General features: G+C 45.4%; 1 protein-coding gene across 10 annotated transcripts in view; it reads right to left on the bottom strand.

Moving 5' to 3' along the window:
* Window positions 1-16,861, bottom strand: part of LOC124006676 (calcium/calmodulin-dependent protein kinase type II subunit beta-like) — a 72,248-nt gene that overhangs the window by 21,751 nt on the left and 33,636 nt on the right. For 3 of the 10 annotated variants that reach the window (XM_046316726.1, XM_046316728.1, XM_046316730.1), the window contains exons 8-14: window positions 12,205-12,288; window positions 11,992-12,086; window positions 11,764-11,886; window positions 11,604-11,687; window positions 9,853-9,901; window positions 4,346-4,417; window positions 1,245-1,279 (exon numbers count right to left, since the gene is read on the bottom strand). In XM_046316726.1, the coding sequence (XP_046172682.1) occupies window positions 1,245-1,279; window positions 4,346-4,417; window positions 9,853-9,901; window positions 11,604-11,687; window positions 11,764-11,886; window positions 11,992-12,086; window positions 12,205-12,288 (542 nt within the window). The remainder of the gene's footprint in view (window positions 1-1,244; window positions 1,280-4,345; window positions 4,418-9,852; window positions 9,902-11,603; window positions 11,688-11,763; window positions 11,887-11,991; window positions 12,087-12,204; window positions 12,289-16,861) is intronic. The other 7 variants (XM_046316727.1, XM_046316729.1, XM_046316731.1 and 4 more) reach the window with 3 other exon arrangements.

Here is a 16,861-nt window from a genome sequence, read left to right as displayed (position 1 = left end):
GTTTTAGGTTATTGTCCGGCTGAAAGGTGAATTGGTCTCCCAGTGTGTGTTGGAAAGCAGACTGAACCAGGTTTTCCTCGAGGATTTTGCCTGTGCTTAGCTCTATTCCGTTTTATTTTTATCCAAAAAATCTTCCTCGTCCTTGTCGATGACAAGCATACCCATAGCATGATGCAGCCACCACCATTCTTGAATGTGTTGTTTGCCCTAAACAATACAGCTTTGGTTTTTGCCACATTTTTGCAGTTTTAATTTAGTGCCTTATTGCAAACAGGATGCATGTTTTGGAATATTTGGATTCGGTACAGGCTTCCATTGGCCTCATGGTGAAATCCCTGAGCGGTTTTCTTCCTCTCCGGCAACTGAGTCAGGAAGGATGCCTGTATCTTTGTATCTTTGTAGTGACTGGGTGTGTTGATACACCATCCAAAGTGTAATTAATAATTTCACTATGCTCAAAGGGATATTCAATGTCTGCTTTAAAAAGATATTTACCAATCTACCAATAGGTGCCCTTTGCGAGGCAATGGAAAACCCCCCTGGTCTTTGTGGTTGAATCTTTGTTTGAAATCCCTGTTTGACTGAGGGATCTTTCAGATAATGTACAGATATGAGGTAGTCATTCAAGAATCACGTTGACATTACAGGGTATTATGTGTAGTCCAGAGACACACATTCTCAATTAAATTCATTTTAAACTCCGTAACACAACAAAATGTGGAAATAGTCAAGGGGTGTGTATACTTTCTGTAAATGCTTCTGGGAAAAAATTACTAAATACATTTTGAAGTGCATGAATTTAAATGGTTTCCTCCTATTGTGCTACTTAACGATGATAGCCCCTTGAATCTCTCAATCAATCAGAGAAGATTACTGCCGACATGCAGTGGGGTGTGGAATGGGGTTATCTTTTTATGCATTTATTTGATTGTAAAATAAAAATCACAAAAAAAATAAAAGAACAGCTCGTGTTACATATACAGTATGTTTGGTTTGACCTCTGTGCGATCAAGTCAGTCCACATGAATGTTACAGTCTAACTACATAGCTAGAGTGTATCCGACTATGGCTGAAAGTCAGACTAATAGGCTACACACACAGGCGACATAATGCCCAGTGTACACAGAGTGAGAATAAACACACACACACCCAAAGAGCATGTCCACAAAACACGGCACGTCACTGTCAATTACAGGAGGGGCAGATAGAGAGGAGGGGAGGATACACATGTTTTTGTGTCTTACCTTGATATCAGCCTTCTTGTTGAGGAGACTCTTGGCTGCGAAAGAGATTGAGAACACACTCTCAGAGGGTGTTCATCATACACACTCATTTACTAAAACACACCTCAAACATACACACGCATGAGTGTCGATACCTAGCTTACTCCTAGCTAGCTAACACACACACTGAACTTTGTCTGCAAACTCAACAAACCCTCTAACACACACACATGGAGCTCTCGAAAGCCAACACACTCAAGCTCGTATACACACACAAACTACTGTAAACCTTTACGAACTAACACACAGTAAAACATTCATAAACACTCCCACAACACACACACGGGGAATTAGGGGTCAAAGGGCAGGGGACTTTGCTCCATTAATCTTTCCCTTGATTAATCCATTAATCTTTCCCTTGATCCTGACTAGTCTCCCAGTATCTGCTGCTGAAAAACATCGCCACAGCATGATGCTGCCACCACCATGCTTCACCGTAGGGATGGTGTCAGGTTTCTTCCAGATGTGACGCTTGGCATTCAGGCCAAAGAGTTCAATCTTAGTTTCATCAGACCAGAGAATCTTGTTTCTCATGGTATGAGAGTCCTTTAGGTGCCTTTTGACAAACTCTAAGCAGGCTGTCATGTGCATTTTACTGAGGAGTGGCGTCCGTCTGGCCACTCTGACTTAAAGGCCTGATTGGTGGAGTGCTGCAGAGATGGTTGTCCTTCTGGAAGGTTCTCCCATCTCCACAGAGGAACTCTGGAGCTCTGTCAGAGTGACCATCGGGTGCTTGGTCACCTCCCTGACCGAAGCCCTTCTCCCTAGATTGCGCAGATTTCCCAAACTTATTCCATTTAAGAATGATGGAATGGAGGCCACTGTGTTCTTGAGGACCTTCAATGCTGCAGACAATGTTTGGTACCCTTCTGCAGATCTGTGCCTCGACACAATCCTGTCTTGGGGAGCTTTACGGACAATTCCTCTGACCTCATGGCTTGGTTTTTGCTCTAAAATGTACTGTCAACTATGGGAACTTATATAGACCGGTGTGTGCCTTTCCAAATCATGTCCAATCAATTGAATTTACCATAGGTGGACTCCAATCAAGTTGTAGAAACAGGATGCATCTGAGCTCAATTTCAAGTCTCCTAACAAAGGGTCTGAATACATACAGTTGAAGTCGGAAGTTTACATACTCTTAGGTTGGAGTCATTAAAACTCGTTTTTCAATCACTCCACACATTTCTTGTTAACAAACTATAGTTTTGGCAAGTCTGTTAGGACATCTACTTTTGTGCATGATTTCCTTTGATCTTCCCGTGATGTCAAGCAAAGAGGCACTGAGTTTGAAGGTTGGCCTTGAAATACATCCACAGGTACACCTCCAATTGACTCAAATTATGTCAATTTGCCTATCAGAAGTTTATAAAGCCATGACATAATTTTCTGGAATTTTCCAAGCTGTTTAAAGGCACAGTCAACTTAGTGTTTGTAAACTTCTGTCCCACTGGAATTATGATACAGTGAAATAAACCTGTCCGTAAACAATTGTTGGAAAAATTACTTGTGTCATGCACAAAGTAGTTGTCCAACCCGACTTGCCAAAACTATAGTTTGTTAACAAGAAACGTGTGGAGTGGTTGAAACACTTAGGTTGGAGTCATTAAAACTAGTTTATGTAAACTTCCGACTTCAACTTTAAGTATTCAGACCCTTTGTTAGGAGACTTGAAATTGAGCTCAACTGTCAGTAAGGTATTTTGTTTACGATGTTTTATACATCTAAAAAACAGTGTTTGCTTTGTCACTCAGCTATTATGTGTAGATTGATGGGGAACTTTTAAAATCAATTTTAGAATAAGGCTGTAATGCAACAAAACAGGATAGGTGCCAGACGCATCGGTTTGGGTCAAGAACTGCAATGCTGCTGGGTTTTTCATGCTCAGTTTCCTGCGTGTATCAAGAATGGTCCACCACCCAAAGGACATCTTGGCATTTCGTCTCTGCTCAATACGTACAGGAAACTGTTGAGTGTGAACAACCCAGCAGCGTTGCGGTCCTTGACACACTCAAACTGGTGCGCCTGGCACCTACTACCATACCCTGTTCAAAGGCACTTAAATATTTTGTCTTGCCTTACCCATTTGCCCTCTGAATGGCACACATACACAATCCATGTCTCAAGGCTCAGAAATCCTTATTTAAAGTGTATCCTCCACTTTATCTACACTGATTGAAGTGGATTTAACAGGTGACATCAATGAGGGATCATAGCTTTCACCTGGTCAGTCAATGTAATGGAAAGAGCAGTTGTTCCTAATGTTTTGAACACTCAGTGCCTGGAACTCTATTGGAGGGATGGGACTCCATTCTTCCATGAGAAATACGTGTTGAGTTAGATTGAGATCTGGTGACTGACATACTGACTGATTGACATTAACCCTCCTATGCTCCTTTGACACCCTTCTTTCAAAGTAAATGAAATCTCTTCTTCTAACTAAGGTGGCCAAAATAATGGACAACTTGGGCATTTTTATACATGACCCTCAGCATGATGGGATGTGAACTGCTTTAATTAGCTCAGGAACCACACGTGTGGAAGAACCTGCTTTTCAACATCATTTGTATCCATAGTTTACTCCAGTGTTTTGTTTAGTTTGGCAGTTACCTGCATTTATCACACACATCAAACAAGCCTCATACACCTCACACGCTGCTCATGAGGGAGGGAACGAAGGGCAGAAAAAAAAGACAGAAAATGACTCCAAAGGCACAAAAGACTAAAGCATGTTAGAGAGGGAGGAGAGATGGATATGCCATGCATGCTGCCTTATTTGTTAGAGAGGGAGGGGAGGAAGAATAGAGGGATGGAGGGATAATGGAGGTACACCTGCATTGCTTGCTGTTTGGGGTTTTAGGCTGGGTTTCTGTACAGCACTTTGAGATATCAGCTGATGTACGAAGGGCTATATAAATACATTTGATTTGAGGTAGTGGATGAGAGGAAGAACACGAGCAAAAGGGAAGGATGAGGAAAGGAGTGTGAGGGAGAGGAGAGAAGAAAAGGTGTACAAGTGGAGGAGGAGGTATAGAAGCGAGTGATGGAGAGAAAGAGGATACCTTGCTCCACTATCCCAGCGGTAGTTCCAGACACAGTAGTGATTGATGCCGGCGATGTAGACTGTCTACCAACTGACGCAGAGAGAGGGAGAGAAATAGAGAGAGACAGAGAACAAGTGAAAGCAAAGAACAGAAAAGCAGAAAGGAGCGAGGGAAGAGAAGACAGAAAGTGTGTTAGTGTGAAGTGGACAGATTGAAGTCACGTAAGGTCCAAGGTAAGTCGAGCGTCTCAGAGTAAGTGCTGATCTAGGATCAGGTACCTCCCCTGTCCATTCATTATAATCTAAAAGGCTAAACTGATCTCAGATCTGCCCTCCTACTCTGAGATGCAAGTCTCCTTCCCATTTTACCTGGGTCTGCAGACAGTGTGAGTGCAGAGGAAGTAGGGATGTGACAAATGGAGTCGAGCGTGCTGATCTAGGATCAGGTACCTCCCCTGTCCATTCATTATAATCTAAAAGGCTAAACTGATCTCAGATCTGCCCTCCTACTCTGTGCAGAGGAAGTAGGGATGTGACAAATGGAATATATTTCTTATAGAAATAATTGAACCACATTACACATTGGTTTCCTTACCCTGTAAACAGTCTGTGTACAAGGTATGACAGCAATCCTTTGGTTTGGTATCCCTGGCAGCGGCTGGCCCTCCTCTCTTCAAGTCAGAGACTGTTCTCTTCTACTGCATGGCAAGCGGTACCGACGCACCAAGTCTGGAACCAACAGGACCTTGAACAGGTTCTGTGCCCAAGCCATAAGACTGCTAAATACTTATTTTAAATAGTTAACCAAATAGCTAATCCGAACTATCTGCATTGAACTTTTTTGCAGATAACTTTTCTGACTCATCACGTACGCTGCCCGCTACTGTTTATTATCTGTCACTTTATACTTAGTTAGATGTATATATTTACACTATATGGCCAAAAATATATGGACACATCCTCGTTAAACATCTCATTCCAAAATCACGGCCATTAATATGGAGTTGGTCCTCCCTTTGCTGCTATAACAGCATCCACTCTTCTGAGAAGGCTTTCCACTAGAGGCTGGAACATTGCTGCTATAACAGCCTCCACTCTTCTGGGAAGGCTTTCCACTAGAGGCTGGAACATTGACAGGCACTGATGTTGGACGATTAGACCTGACTTGCAGTCGGCGTTCCAATTCATCCCAAAGTTGTTCAATGGGGTTGAGGCCAGGGCTCTGTGGAGGCCAGTCAAGTTCTTCCACACTGATCTCGACAAACAATTTTTGTCCTCGCTTTGTCCACGGGGGCATTGTCATGCTGAAACAGGAAAGGGCCTTGCCACAAAGTTGGAAGCATATAATTTTTTATTAAATTTTTTATTTCACCTTTATTTAACCAGGTAGGTTCTCGTTTAAAACTGTGGCCAAGATAAAGCAAAGCAGTGCGACAAAAACAACACAGTGTTACACATAAACAAATGTACAGTCAACAACACAATAGAAAAATCTATGTACAGTGTGTTCAAATGTAGAAGAGTAGGGAGGTAAGGCAATAAACAGGCCATGGAGGCAAAATAATTACAATTCAGCATTAACACTGGAGTGATAGTTAAATCTAGAATCAGCTTCCTATTTCACAACAAAGCCTCCTTCATTCATGCTGCCAAACATACCCACACACACCCTTTTCACCCCAAGTAGAGATCCTGGGGTGCAAAAGAGCAAGAGGATAAGTAACAATATGGGGATAAGTAACAATATGGGGATGAAGTAGTTGGGTGTGCTATTTAAAGATTGACTGTGTACAGGTCCAGTGTAAACTTCTCTAACAGATTATGCTTAAAGTTAGAGAGGGAGATATAAAGCTTCAGTGATTTTTGCAATTCGTTCCAGTCATTGGCGGCAGAGAACTGGAAGGAAAGGCGGTCAAAGGAAGTGTTGGCTTTGGGGATGACCAGTGAGATATACCTGCTGGAGCGCATGCTACGAGTGGGTGTTGCTATGGTGATCAGTGAAATATACCTGCTGGAGCATGTGCTATGGGTGGGTGTTGCTATGGTGACCAGTGAGATATACCTGCTGGAGCGTGTGCTACGAGTGGGTGTTGCTATGGTGATCAGTGAGCTGAGATCAGGCAGGGCTTTACCTATCAAAGACTTATAGATGACCTGGAGCCAGTGGGTTTGGCGACGAATATGAAGCGAGGACCAGCCAACGAGAGCATACAGGTCACAGTGGTGGGTGGTATATGGGGCTTTGGTGAAAAAACAGATGGCACTGTGATAGACTACATCCAATTTGCTGAGTAGAGTGTTGGAGGCTATTTTGTAAATGACATCGCCAAAGTCAAGGATCGGTAGGATAGTCAGTTTTACGAGGGTATGTTTGGCAGCATGAATGAAGGAGACTTTGTTGTGAAATAGGAAGCTGATTCTAGATTTAATTTTGGATTGGAGATACTTAATGTGAGTCTGGAAGGAGAGTTTACAGTCTAACCAGACACTTAGCTATTTGTAGTTGTCCACATATTCTAAGTCAGAACCATCCAGGGTAGTGATGCTAGTCGGCCGGGAGGGCAGAAATCGGTTGAAGAGCATGCACTTAGTTTTACATTTAAAAGCAGTTGGAGACCTCGGAAGGAGTGTTGTATGGCATTGAAGCTCGTTTGGAGGTTTGTTAGTGTCCAAAGAAGGGCCAGATGTATACAGAACTGCGGTAGTCAACTGCTGTTATTGTTGAGTGGAAACATCTAGGAGCAAAAACAGCTTGGCTGCAAAGTGGTAGGCCACACAATGTCATTGTACGCTATAGCAATTTCCCTTCACTGGAAATAAGGGACCGAGCCTGAACCATGAAAAACAGCCCCAGACCATTATTCCTCCTCCACCAACCTTTACAGTTGGGCAGGTAGCAAACCCAGATCCATCCGTCAGACTGCCCGATGGTGAAGCATGGTGATCTTAGGCTTGTGTGCGGCTGCTCGGCCATGGAAACCCATTTCATGAAGCTCCCGACGAACAGTTCTTGTGCTGACGTTGCTTCCAGAGTCAGTTTGGAACTCGGTAGTGAGTGTTACAACCGAGGACAGACGATTTTGTCATGCTGCGTGCTTCAGCACTCGGTGGTCCCGCTCTGTGCGCTTGTGTGGTCTACCACTTTGTAGCCAAGATATTGTTGCTCCACTTAACAATAACAGCATTCACAGTTGACCGGGGCAGATCTAGCAGGGTAGAAATTTGATGAACTGACTTGTTGGAAAGGTGGCATCCTATGACGGTGCCACGTTGAACGTCACTGAGCTCGTCTGTAGGGCCATTCTATGACCAATGTTTGTCTATGGAGATTGCATGGCTGTGTGCTCGATTTTATACACCTGTCAAAAACGGGGGTGGCTGAAATGGCCAGAATCCACTAATTTGAAGTCATTACCACTAACTTATAGCCATGTAGTGTACCTCAAGTCCCTCGTACCCTTGCACATCGAGTCGGTACTGGTACCCTTTGTATATAGTAGACAAGTTATTGTTACTCATTGTGTATCTATCATTACGTGTTTTACTCTAAGAATATTGGATACCACAAAAATGAGCATTTTTCGCACATGTTCAAATAATCCATAAGTGACTTTGGTAAACTTCACAATTCATTTCAGATACTTTTGGATTATTTGGACATGATGTGCGAAAAATGCTAATATCCGTCCCATGACTTGAATTGAATTTGTGCCACAAATGCTAAAGTGTTAACATTTGGAAACAGTGCCGGGGAAACTAAAACAAAACATGGATTGCTGTCATACTTTTTCCATAGACTGCTTCCACGATAAGGAAACCAATATGTCATTTGGGTGAACTCTCCCTTTAAAGTTTAAACGGCCATCGGTTTTCTGTTAAAGCGAAAAGAAAAATTACCAAAATTCTAAAAAAAATATATATTGCGCTCAATGAAGTTCTATTTGCGGCAGTCATGCAGTGGGCTTTAGTGTGAAGTTGTCTAATGTTTGTTGTTGGGGCCCCTCGCTGCTACCAGGATATGTTTGGGTCTTACGGTTCGTCCCTTTCAGATGGTTACACCTGTACTACCATACTGTACCTCAATTCCACCTCGCATTTCACCACCTTTTCATTTATCTTCTCAATGTATTGCCATTCAGGACTTCGCTGCTGTCGTTTGCCTTTCTCTGTCTTTTTTCCAACTGTTAATGATGATGACGTAGTGGTGGAAAGTCGACTCCAAAATAATAGATTCCTCGACTTCTTGCACGTTGACTCCCATTTCTGAGTGTCAAGATTTAATTCCGCTAGAAATTGACTCCTCGCCTGCTAAGATTCAGTATTTTTGGAACGGAGGAGACCGATTAGTTGCTGTACTTCCAAGAACACAAACACTTGCATCGTGGAAAGCAGGCTAGCGAGGGACCGAGAAAGGGGAGGGGTGTAGGCAGGTCGGCCACTAGGCAGACAGAGTCAGGGACCTATCATCAATGAATAGGAGCAGGCTAGCGAGGGACCGAGAAAGGGGAGGGGTGTATAGGCAGGTCGGCCACTAGGCAGACAGAGTCAGGGACCTATCATCAATGAATAGGAGCAGGCTAGCGAGGGACCGAGAAAGGGGAGGGGTGTATAGGCAGGTTGGCCACTAGGCAGACAGAGTCAGGGACCTATCATCAATGAATAGGCTAGGATATTCTACACGCACCAGACCGAAGACTGAGCACAAACGTGTATCATTAGCAAAGAGAAAAAGCAGGCGAGCCAGCGTGAGGGAGAGACAGGAGGGGGCAGACAGGAGGGGGCAGACAGGAGGGGGCAGACAGAAAGGACTGTTCGCAGTTGTCTAGGTAATCTGTATCTCGCAATGTCTCTTCTTGCGATGCCTCGCAAATTCACTAAAGTAGCCTGAAGTTCACTTCTACCTCTCTGGTTCTATTTAAATTACACAACCTTCATAGCCTATCGTCTAGTTAGGCTATAACACGGCAAATAAATATGTTTTGTGATAACTGCACTGTGATATACATTTAAAAAATAAATAAACATTTTTAACTTCGTTGTGTAACGTTTTAAAGTTCACACCCCTAAGTGGAAGAGAAACATGTAATGATCCATGCAAGTTACCATTGTAGTCAAACTTAGTAAATTGGAGGTGAAACTCAATTTGTGATAATAAGAAAGCTAGAGAGCGAGAGAGATGTGTGTGTGTACGCTTGCGGAGCATGTGTATGTGACTGTAGCATGCGTGTGCATGCGCAGTTTGACATTTATTGTCATGAATCTTTCCCTGGAGGCAGAACTGAGAGATTTCCGCGAGATGGGGTCCGCTGAAAAGTTAAAAAATAGGCTATATTGTAAAGATTCATGAAAATGAATATGATCTTTTTGGTCTTAATTTAAGGTTAGGATTTAGGGTTAGCAGTGTGGTTAGGTTTAGAATCAGATGCCAGCTAGTAACCACTCCACAGAGCTTCCTCCAGTACATGAGTCATCCCAATAAATGCCAACCTGCTGTGCATGCCTGTAAGTGTTTATGAAGACACACACATTTACCGGAGAAATTCCTCGTCACCAGCATAGCAGTCAGGACTGCTCCCTATGGACAGCAAGAGAGAGATGGGAAGAGAGGGAGTAAAGAGAGAGATGGGGAGAAAAGAGAGATGGGGAGAGAGAGAGAAGAGAGAGAGAGAAGAGAGAGAGATGGGAAGAGAGGGAGAAGAGAGAGATGGGGAGAGAGGGAGAGAGAGAGATGGGGAGAGAGGGAGAAAAGAGAGATGGGAAGAGAGGGAGAAAAGAGAGATGGGAAGAGAGGGAGAAAAGAGAGATGGGAAGAGAGAGATGGGAAGAGAGGGGGAAAAGAGAGAGATAGGGAGAAAAGAGAGGGATGGGGAGAGAGGGAGAAAAGAGAGATGGGAAGAGGGAGAAAAGAGAGATGGGAAGAGAGGGAGAAAAGAGAGATGGGAAGAGAGGGAGAAAAAAGAGAGAGAAGAGAGAGAGAGATGGGAAGAGAGAGAGAAGAGAGAGAGATGGGAAGAGAGGGAGAAGAGAGAGAGATGGGAAGAGAGGGAGAAAAGAGAGATGGGAAAAGAGAGATGGGAAGAGAGGGGGAAAAGAGAGATGGGAAGAGAGGGAGAAAAGAGAGATGGGAAGAGAGGGAGAAAAGAGAGATGGGAAGAGAGGGAGAAAAGAGAGAGATGAAAAGAGAGATGGGAAGAGAGAGGGAAGAGAGAGAGAAGAGAGAGAGATGGGAAGAGAGGGAGAAAAGAGAGAGAGATGGGAAGAGAGGGAGAAAAGAGAGAGATGGGAAGAGAGGGAGAAAAGAGAGATGGGGAGAGAGGGAGAAGAGAGAGAGATGGGGAGAGAGGGAGAAAAGAGAGAGATGGGGAGAGAGGGAGAAAAGAGAGAGATGGGGAGAGAGGGAGAAAAGAGAGATGGGAAGAGAGGGAGAAAAGAGAGATGGGAAGAGAGGGAGAAAAGAGAGATGGGAAGAGAGGGAGAAAAGAGAGATGGGAAGAGAGGGAGAAAAGAGAGATGGGAAGAGAGGGAGAAAAGAGAGATGGGAAGAGAGGGAGAAAAGAGAGATGGGGAGAGAGGGAGAAAAGAGAGATGAAAAGAGAGAGATGGGGAGAGAGGGAGAAAAGAGAGAGATAGGGAGAAAAGAGAGAGATGGGGAGAGAGGGAGAAAAGAGAGAGATGGGGAGAGAGGGAGAAAAGAGAGAGATGGGGAGAGAGGGAGAAAAGAGAGAGATGGGAAGAGAGGGAGAAAAGAGAGATGGGAAGAGAGGGAGAAAAGAGAGATGGGAAGAGAGGGAGAAAAGAGAGATGGGGAGAGAGGGAGAAAAGAGAGATGGGGAGAGAGGGAGAAAAGAGAGATGAAAAGAGAGAGATGGGGAGAGAGGGAGAAAAGAGAGAGATAGGGAGAAAAGAGAGGGATGGGGAGAGAGGGAGAAAAGAGAGAGATGGGGAGAGAGGGAGAAAAGAGAGAGATGGGGAGAGAGGGAGAAAAGAGAGATGGGAAGAGAGGGAGAAAAGAGAGATGGGGAGAGAGGGAGAAAAGAGAGATGGGGAGAGAGGGAGAAAAGAGAGAGATGGGGAGAGAGGGAGAAAAGAGAGAGATGGGGAGAGAGGGAGAAAAGAGAGATGGGGAGAGAGGGAGAAAAGAGAGAGATGGGGAGAGAGGGAGAAAAGAGAGAGAAAGAGATGGGGTGAGTGGTAGGTTAGTCTGAGAAGTGAGAAGGCTCACAGATGTTTAGTGAAGGCATTCCTGTGGATTGTGAGATGATTAAAATAGAGCAGACCTTGAGTTTCCTCCTGGCGTTGAACTTCTTCAGGCACTCCACCGTCTCCTGTCTGTGCATCATGGACGCCACCGTGGACCGTTGCTGGAGAAAGAGAGAGACAATGTCAAACAGAGAGGAAACAGAGAGAAAGTGTGCGTGTGTGTGTGTCTGTACTTACGGAGACCCATGGGTGTTTGAGGGCCTCCTGGGCAGTGATCCTCTTGGCAGGGTTAATAGTCAACATCTGGTTAATCAGGTTCTTAGCTTCTGGAGTCACCGAGTCCCACTCTGGAGATGGAAACTACACACACACACACACACACACACACACACAGATTGATAGACAAAGGTGACAGAGTGTGTGTGCTTGTAAGTGTGCGCTTGCGCGCGTGTGTGTATATCTCACGTCATAGGCTCCTGCTTTGATTTGCTGGTAGAGTTTGTGTTGGTCCTCATCCCAAAATGGAGGATACCCCACTAGCAGGATGTACAGGATCACACCTATACATAAACACACACAAGGACACACATACACGGAGACACACATACGTTGAGGGGGGCAGGAGATCTAGAAGAGAGAGGGATGAGACAGCGAGATAATAAAGTGATCTGCACTCACCACAGGCCCAGATGTCGACAGGTTTACCATAGGCCTCCTTCCTCAGTACCTCTGGAGATAGGTAGCCCGGGGTACCTGCAAAACCTACACACACAACGACACACACAGTCATCAAGCTGTATTTTGACTTTACTCGTGTGCTGTGGATGATATGATGATGATTTTGGTAGTCAAACACAGCAGACTAAACAACGCAGCGAGACTGATTCCACTGCATGTCTTTTATTTAGTTAAACTGTTACCAAATACCATAATCAACAATGTCATTTTAAACTGAAATACATTTATTTAACTGAAATGGACAGCTGAACTGGGAAGTCCTGTACAAATGGTAGTTTTTGACAGGTTATGTGTTATTTTTGTAAGCTTAGGTCTACTGTGTTCATTTTTGTATTGATTTGTTGTTACATTTTGTATTTGCATTGTAAATCATGCTGTGTAACTGACTATGACGCAATAAAGAAAGTACTGTAATAGAATGTATCCTATTGCATCTAATATGACTTATGACACAACAAACCACGGGGTTCCAAGGGGTTCCAAACACCTGACATTCTAGAATTCTCCTGTCATTCTGTTCTCTTGAGTAACCATCGATCAATAAATCAGCAATCCCTCCGCGCAGAAGTTCATCCGCCGCTGTCGCCGTACCCGGAAGAGAGCCTGGGCCGTCCTGTTGAAGACCACTTCCCGGTATAGGCGAGAAACGGTTCGCCACCGGACCCCTGCTCCACACTATCGGCATGGCTCTTCACCCGCGACATGCCCCTCCGGGTGTAGTCCCCTAAACTTTCCCCCCACTTCATCGGCCCGTTCGCCGTCTCTAGTGTCATTAGCCCCACTGCTGTTTGTCTCTGTATTCCAGGAGTGTGTCTAGGATTAAGCCCTTGTCTCACAGCCCTTTGTCTTCTGTTTCCAGGCCCACCCGTCCTCCCCGTGTCATCGATGGCCATCCAGCATTCACGGTGAGATGCCTCCTGAGTGTTCAACCACAGGGCTAGGTTACCAGTACCTGGTTGACTGGGAGTGTTATGGCCCAGAGGAGAGGTGCTGGGTCCCTGCTAGAGACATCCTGGACCCAGGCCTCATCGTCGACTTTCACCGCCGGCACGCCGGTCAACCAGGTATGCACAGGTGTCGCCCATCTTCCCCATTATCCCCTGTGTATTTATACCTTTGTTCTCTAATTGTCTGTTGACAGTTTGTCAAGTCAACCAGTGTTTTTGTTCTCAGCTCCTGCTTTTCCCAGGCTCTCTTTTTCTATCCCTCCTGGTTTTGACCCTTGCCTGTTCTAACTCTGAGCCCGCCTTCCTGACCCCTCTGCCTGCCCTTGACCCTGCCTGCCGACCTGTACCTTTGCCCCACCTCTGGATTATTGACCTCTGCCTACCCTGACCCTCACTACCGTCTGGTACCGTTGACCCACGTATACCATTGTTAATTCAATGTGTCTGCATCTGGCTCTCACTTTCATATCTGATAAGGAGGCTCATGCTTCTCATTCCCTTCCATAGACTTACACAGTATTTATGACAACTTCCGGAGGACGTCCTCCAACCTATCAGAGCTCTTGCAGCATGAACTGACATGTTATCCAGCCAATCAAAGGATCCGAGAATTAATCTAATACATAACCTACAGCCAGCTAGCTAGCACCACAGTGCATAAAATGTGGTGAATAGTTGACTCAAAGAGAAAGACAATAGTTGAACAGTTTTGAACAAATTAATTTACTTAAAAATGAAGCGAGAGAGATAGAGCTAGCTATATTTCGTAGACTTTTTTTTAACTTTCACTTAGCTAGCGAATGCAGCTAGCTAATTTATCCTACTAAAAAACCCAGCTCAAAAAGAGTGGGATGCTATGTTAGCTAGCTGGCTATGGCTATCCAACACTGGAAGTCTTCCAAGTCAAGGTAGGCTTTTGGTTTTATTAATTTATTGCCACTGGGGCCCGCTGGTGTAACTGCTAAACTGCTTGCTGATGGGACAGTGTACTGCATGATTGCAGTGGGTTTACTAGCACATTAGTTGTAATAGCTATGTTGACTATGACATTCGCTAATATGGTGACAACGATGTAGGCTGTGTGTAGCGGTTATTATATGAAATTTTGGTTTGGAAAGGTTTTTTCACCTGGTCACAGACAGCTAATTTGTTGTGCACTGAAGGCCACAAGTGGAGGGAAAGGTGAGAGGAGGAGATTGCGTAGATTCGAGAAGGAATTATGAGATCGTGCTGTTTCTATGTGGCTGCTATGAAAGTGAACTGTGTTTGCGGGTGATCAGGGGTGTATTCATTCCACCTATTCTGTTGGAAAATGTTTCTTAAATGGAAGCAAATGGAAACAAAACAGGGATAAAAATACCTGAAATTTTCCAATAGAAACTCTCGTTTGCAACTGCTGGACTAATTATTACACCCTAGATCAGCTAGATGCAGGCAAGAGTGTGCAAAGCAGTATTGAATGTGTCACTGTCACCTTGATTGCTCTCATTTTTCTCTCGACCTGTGTACCTCCATTGTAAACTTTTATTCATAGGCTATGTGTATGATGCGGTAACCTAAACCTATCATCTTAAATGGCACCGACCACAACTTCTCCATCCGGGTCGTTCAGAAATAATCCTTTGTTCGATGATGAGCGTGACCTGAACATGATCAACTTTATAACCATCCATGAACGCCCTATGAGGATCATGTGGTCTCAGCATGACCAATCCTTGAGAAAGGATTTGTTAAGAATCTGGACAAGACATTCTGCAACAAAGGTCTTCTTTGCCTTCGGAAAACATTGTCTCCAGGAAGCTGGTTTCTGAGGAGGTTTCTGAGGAGAATAGGCAATACAAAGGCAACGCTGAGGCTTCTGAAAGAGCCATAACAAAATTAAACGGAATGCTCCTAGAAGAAAAAAAATGTTTTCATTGGACCCTTCAAATCTCTTCAGAAGCGAAAGGCTGGAACCAGCTCCATTGCCAGGGGCCAAAGACTCCACCAATGTCTAGCGAAAGGCTGGAACCAGCTCCAGGGCCAGGGGCCAAAGACTCCACCAATGTCTAGCGAAAGGCTGGAACCAGCTCCAGGGCCAGGGGCCAAAGACTCCACCAATGTCTAGCGAAAGGCTGGAACCAGCTCCAGGGGCCAAAGACTCCACCAATGTCTAGCGAAAGGCTGGAACCAGCTCCAGGGCCAGGGGCCAAAGACTCCACCAATGTCTAGCGAAAGGCTGGAACCAGCTCCAGGGCCAGGGGCCAAAGACTCCACCAATGTCTAGCGAAAGGCTGGAACCAGCTCCAGGGCCAGGGGCCAAACACTCCACCAATGTCTAGCGAAAGGCTGGAACCAGCTCCAGGGCCAGGGGCCAAAGACTCCACCAATGTCTAGCGAAAGGCTGGAACCAGCTCCAGGGCCAGGGGCCAAAGACTCCACCAATGTCTAGCGAAAGGCTGGAACCAGCTCCAGGGCCAGGGGCCAAAGACTCCACCAATGTCTAGCGAAAGGCTGGAACCAGCTCCAGGGCCAGGGGCCAAAGACTCCACCAATGTCTAGCGAAAGGCTGGAACCAGCTCCAGGGCCAGGGGCCAAAGACTCCACCAATGTCTAGCGAAAGGCTGGAACCAGCTCCAGGGCCAGGGGCCAAAGACTCCACCAATGTCTAGCGAAAGGCTGGAACCAGCTCCAGGGCCAGGGGCCAAAGACTCCACCAATGTCTAGCGAAAGGCTGGAACCAGCTCCAGGGCCAGGGGCCAAAGACTCCACCAATGTCTAGCGAAAGGCTGGAACCAGCTCCAGGGCCAGGGGCCAAAGACTCCACCAATGTCTAGCGAAAGGCTGGAACCAGCTCCAGGGCCAGGGGCCAAAGACTCCACCAATGTCTAGGAAAGGCTGGAACCAGCTCCAGGGCCAGGGGCCAAAGACTCCACCAATGTCTACATGAATCATTTTGGTCAGGATGTCAAGTTGAGACAGCTCTTTGGATATGGTCAAAGCACATTGTGTTGGTTGCATAGACATATTTGGTGAGTGTTTGCCAGATGTGTCTTATATGTGGTGCAATGCCACATGCTAATGCCCCTTTCTAGATGCGAGTCGTCTGCTAAATGACTTAAATGTAAATGTAAATGAGTTAAAACTTAGTGTCTGTGATTCCAGCGTCTATCTGACCACCTCAAGCTGTGGATGAATGGCTAGGAGCTGAACGGGAAGCGACTCTTATGTGGGTAGACAAAACCAGAGTGTCAGGCAGAGCTGAAACAGCCCAGACATCAAGGAGTGAACCTTTACACAAGGAGTTCTCTCATTTCGGGACTATCACCAGTACCAAGGTGATGAGGACAGAGGGCCGACCAAAGCGAGGGGCTTTGGCTTTGTGGGCCTCTCCTTCCCCCGAGGAGGCCACCAAGGTTGTGGCGGAGATGAAAGGCCGCATTGTGTCTACTAAGCCACTGTATGTGGCCCCAACCCAGAACAGGGCACAGCGCGTCAAATTCCTCACAAACAAATACAAGAAGAGGATGGCCAGCAACATAGCTGAGACCAACCTTAACCCAATGATCATCTTCTATCAGCCTGCTGCTCCAACTGGGTACTGTGTCTGCCAATCAGGTAAATCCAAATGATTTTATTTCATGTGGACATTACTGTGAAATTGAAACTTG

The sequence above is a fragment of the Oncorhynchus gorbuscha genome, linkage group LG20, assembly GCF_021184085.1.
Source record: "Oncorhynchus gorbuscha isolate QuinsamMale2020 ecotype Even-year linkage group LG20, OgorEven_v1.0, whole genome shotgun sequence".
NCBI classification, from domain to species: domain Eukaryota; kingdom Metazoa; phylum Chordata; class Actinopteri; order Salmoniformes; family Salmonidae; genus Oncorhynchus; species Oncorhynchus gorbuscha.
Note: the sequence above shows the minus strand (reverse complement) of the source record. Positions and strands in the feature narration are given on the sequence as shown.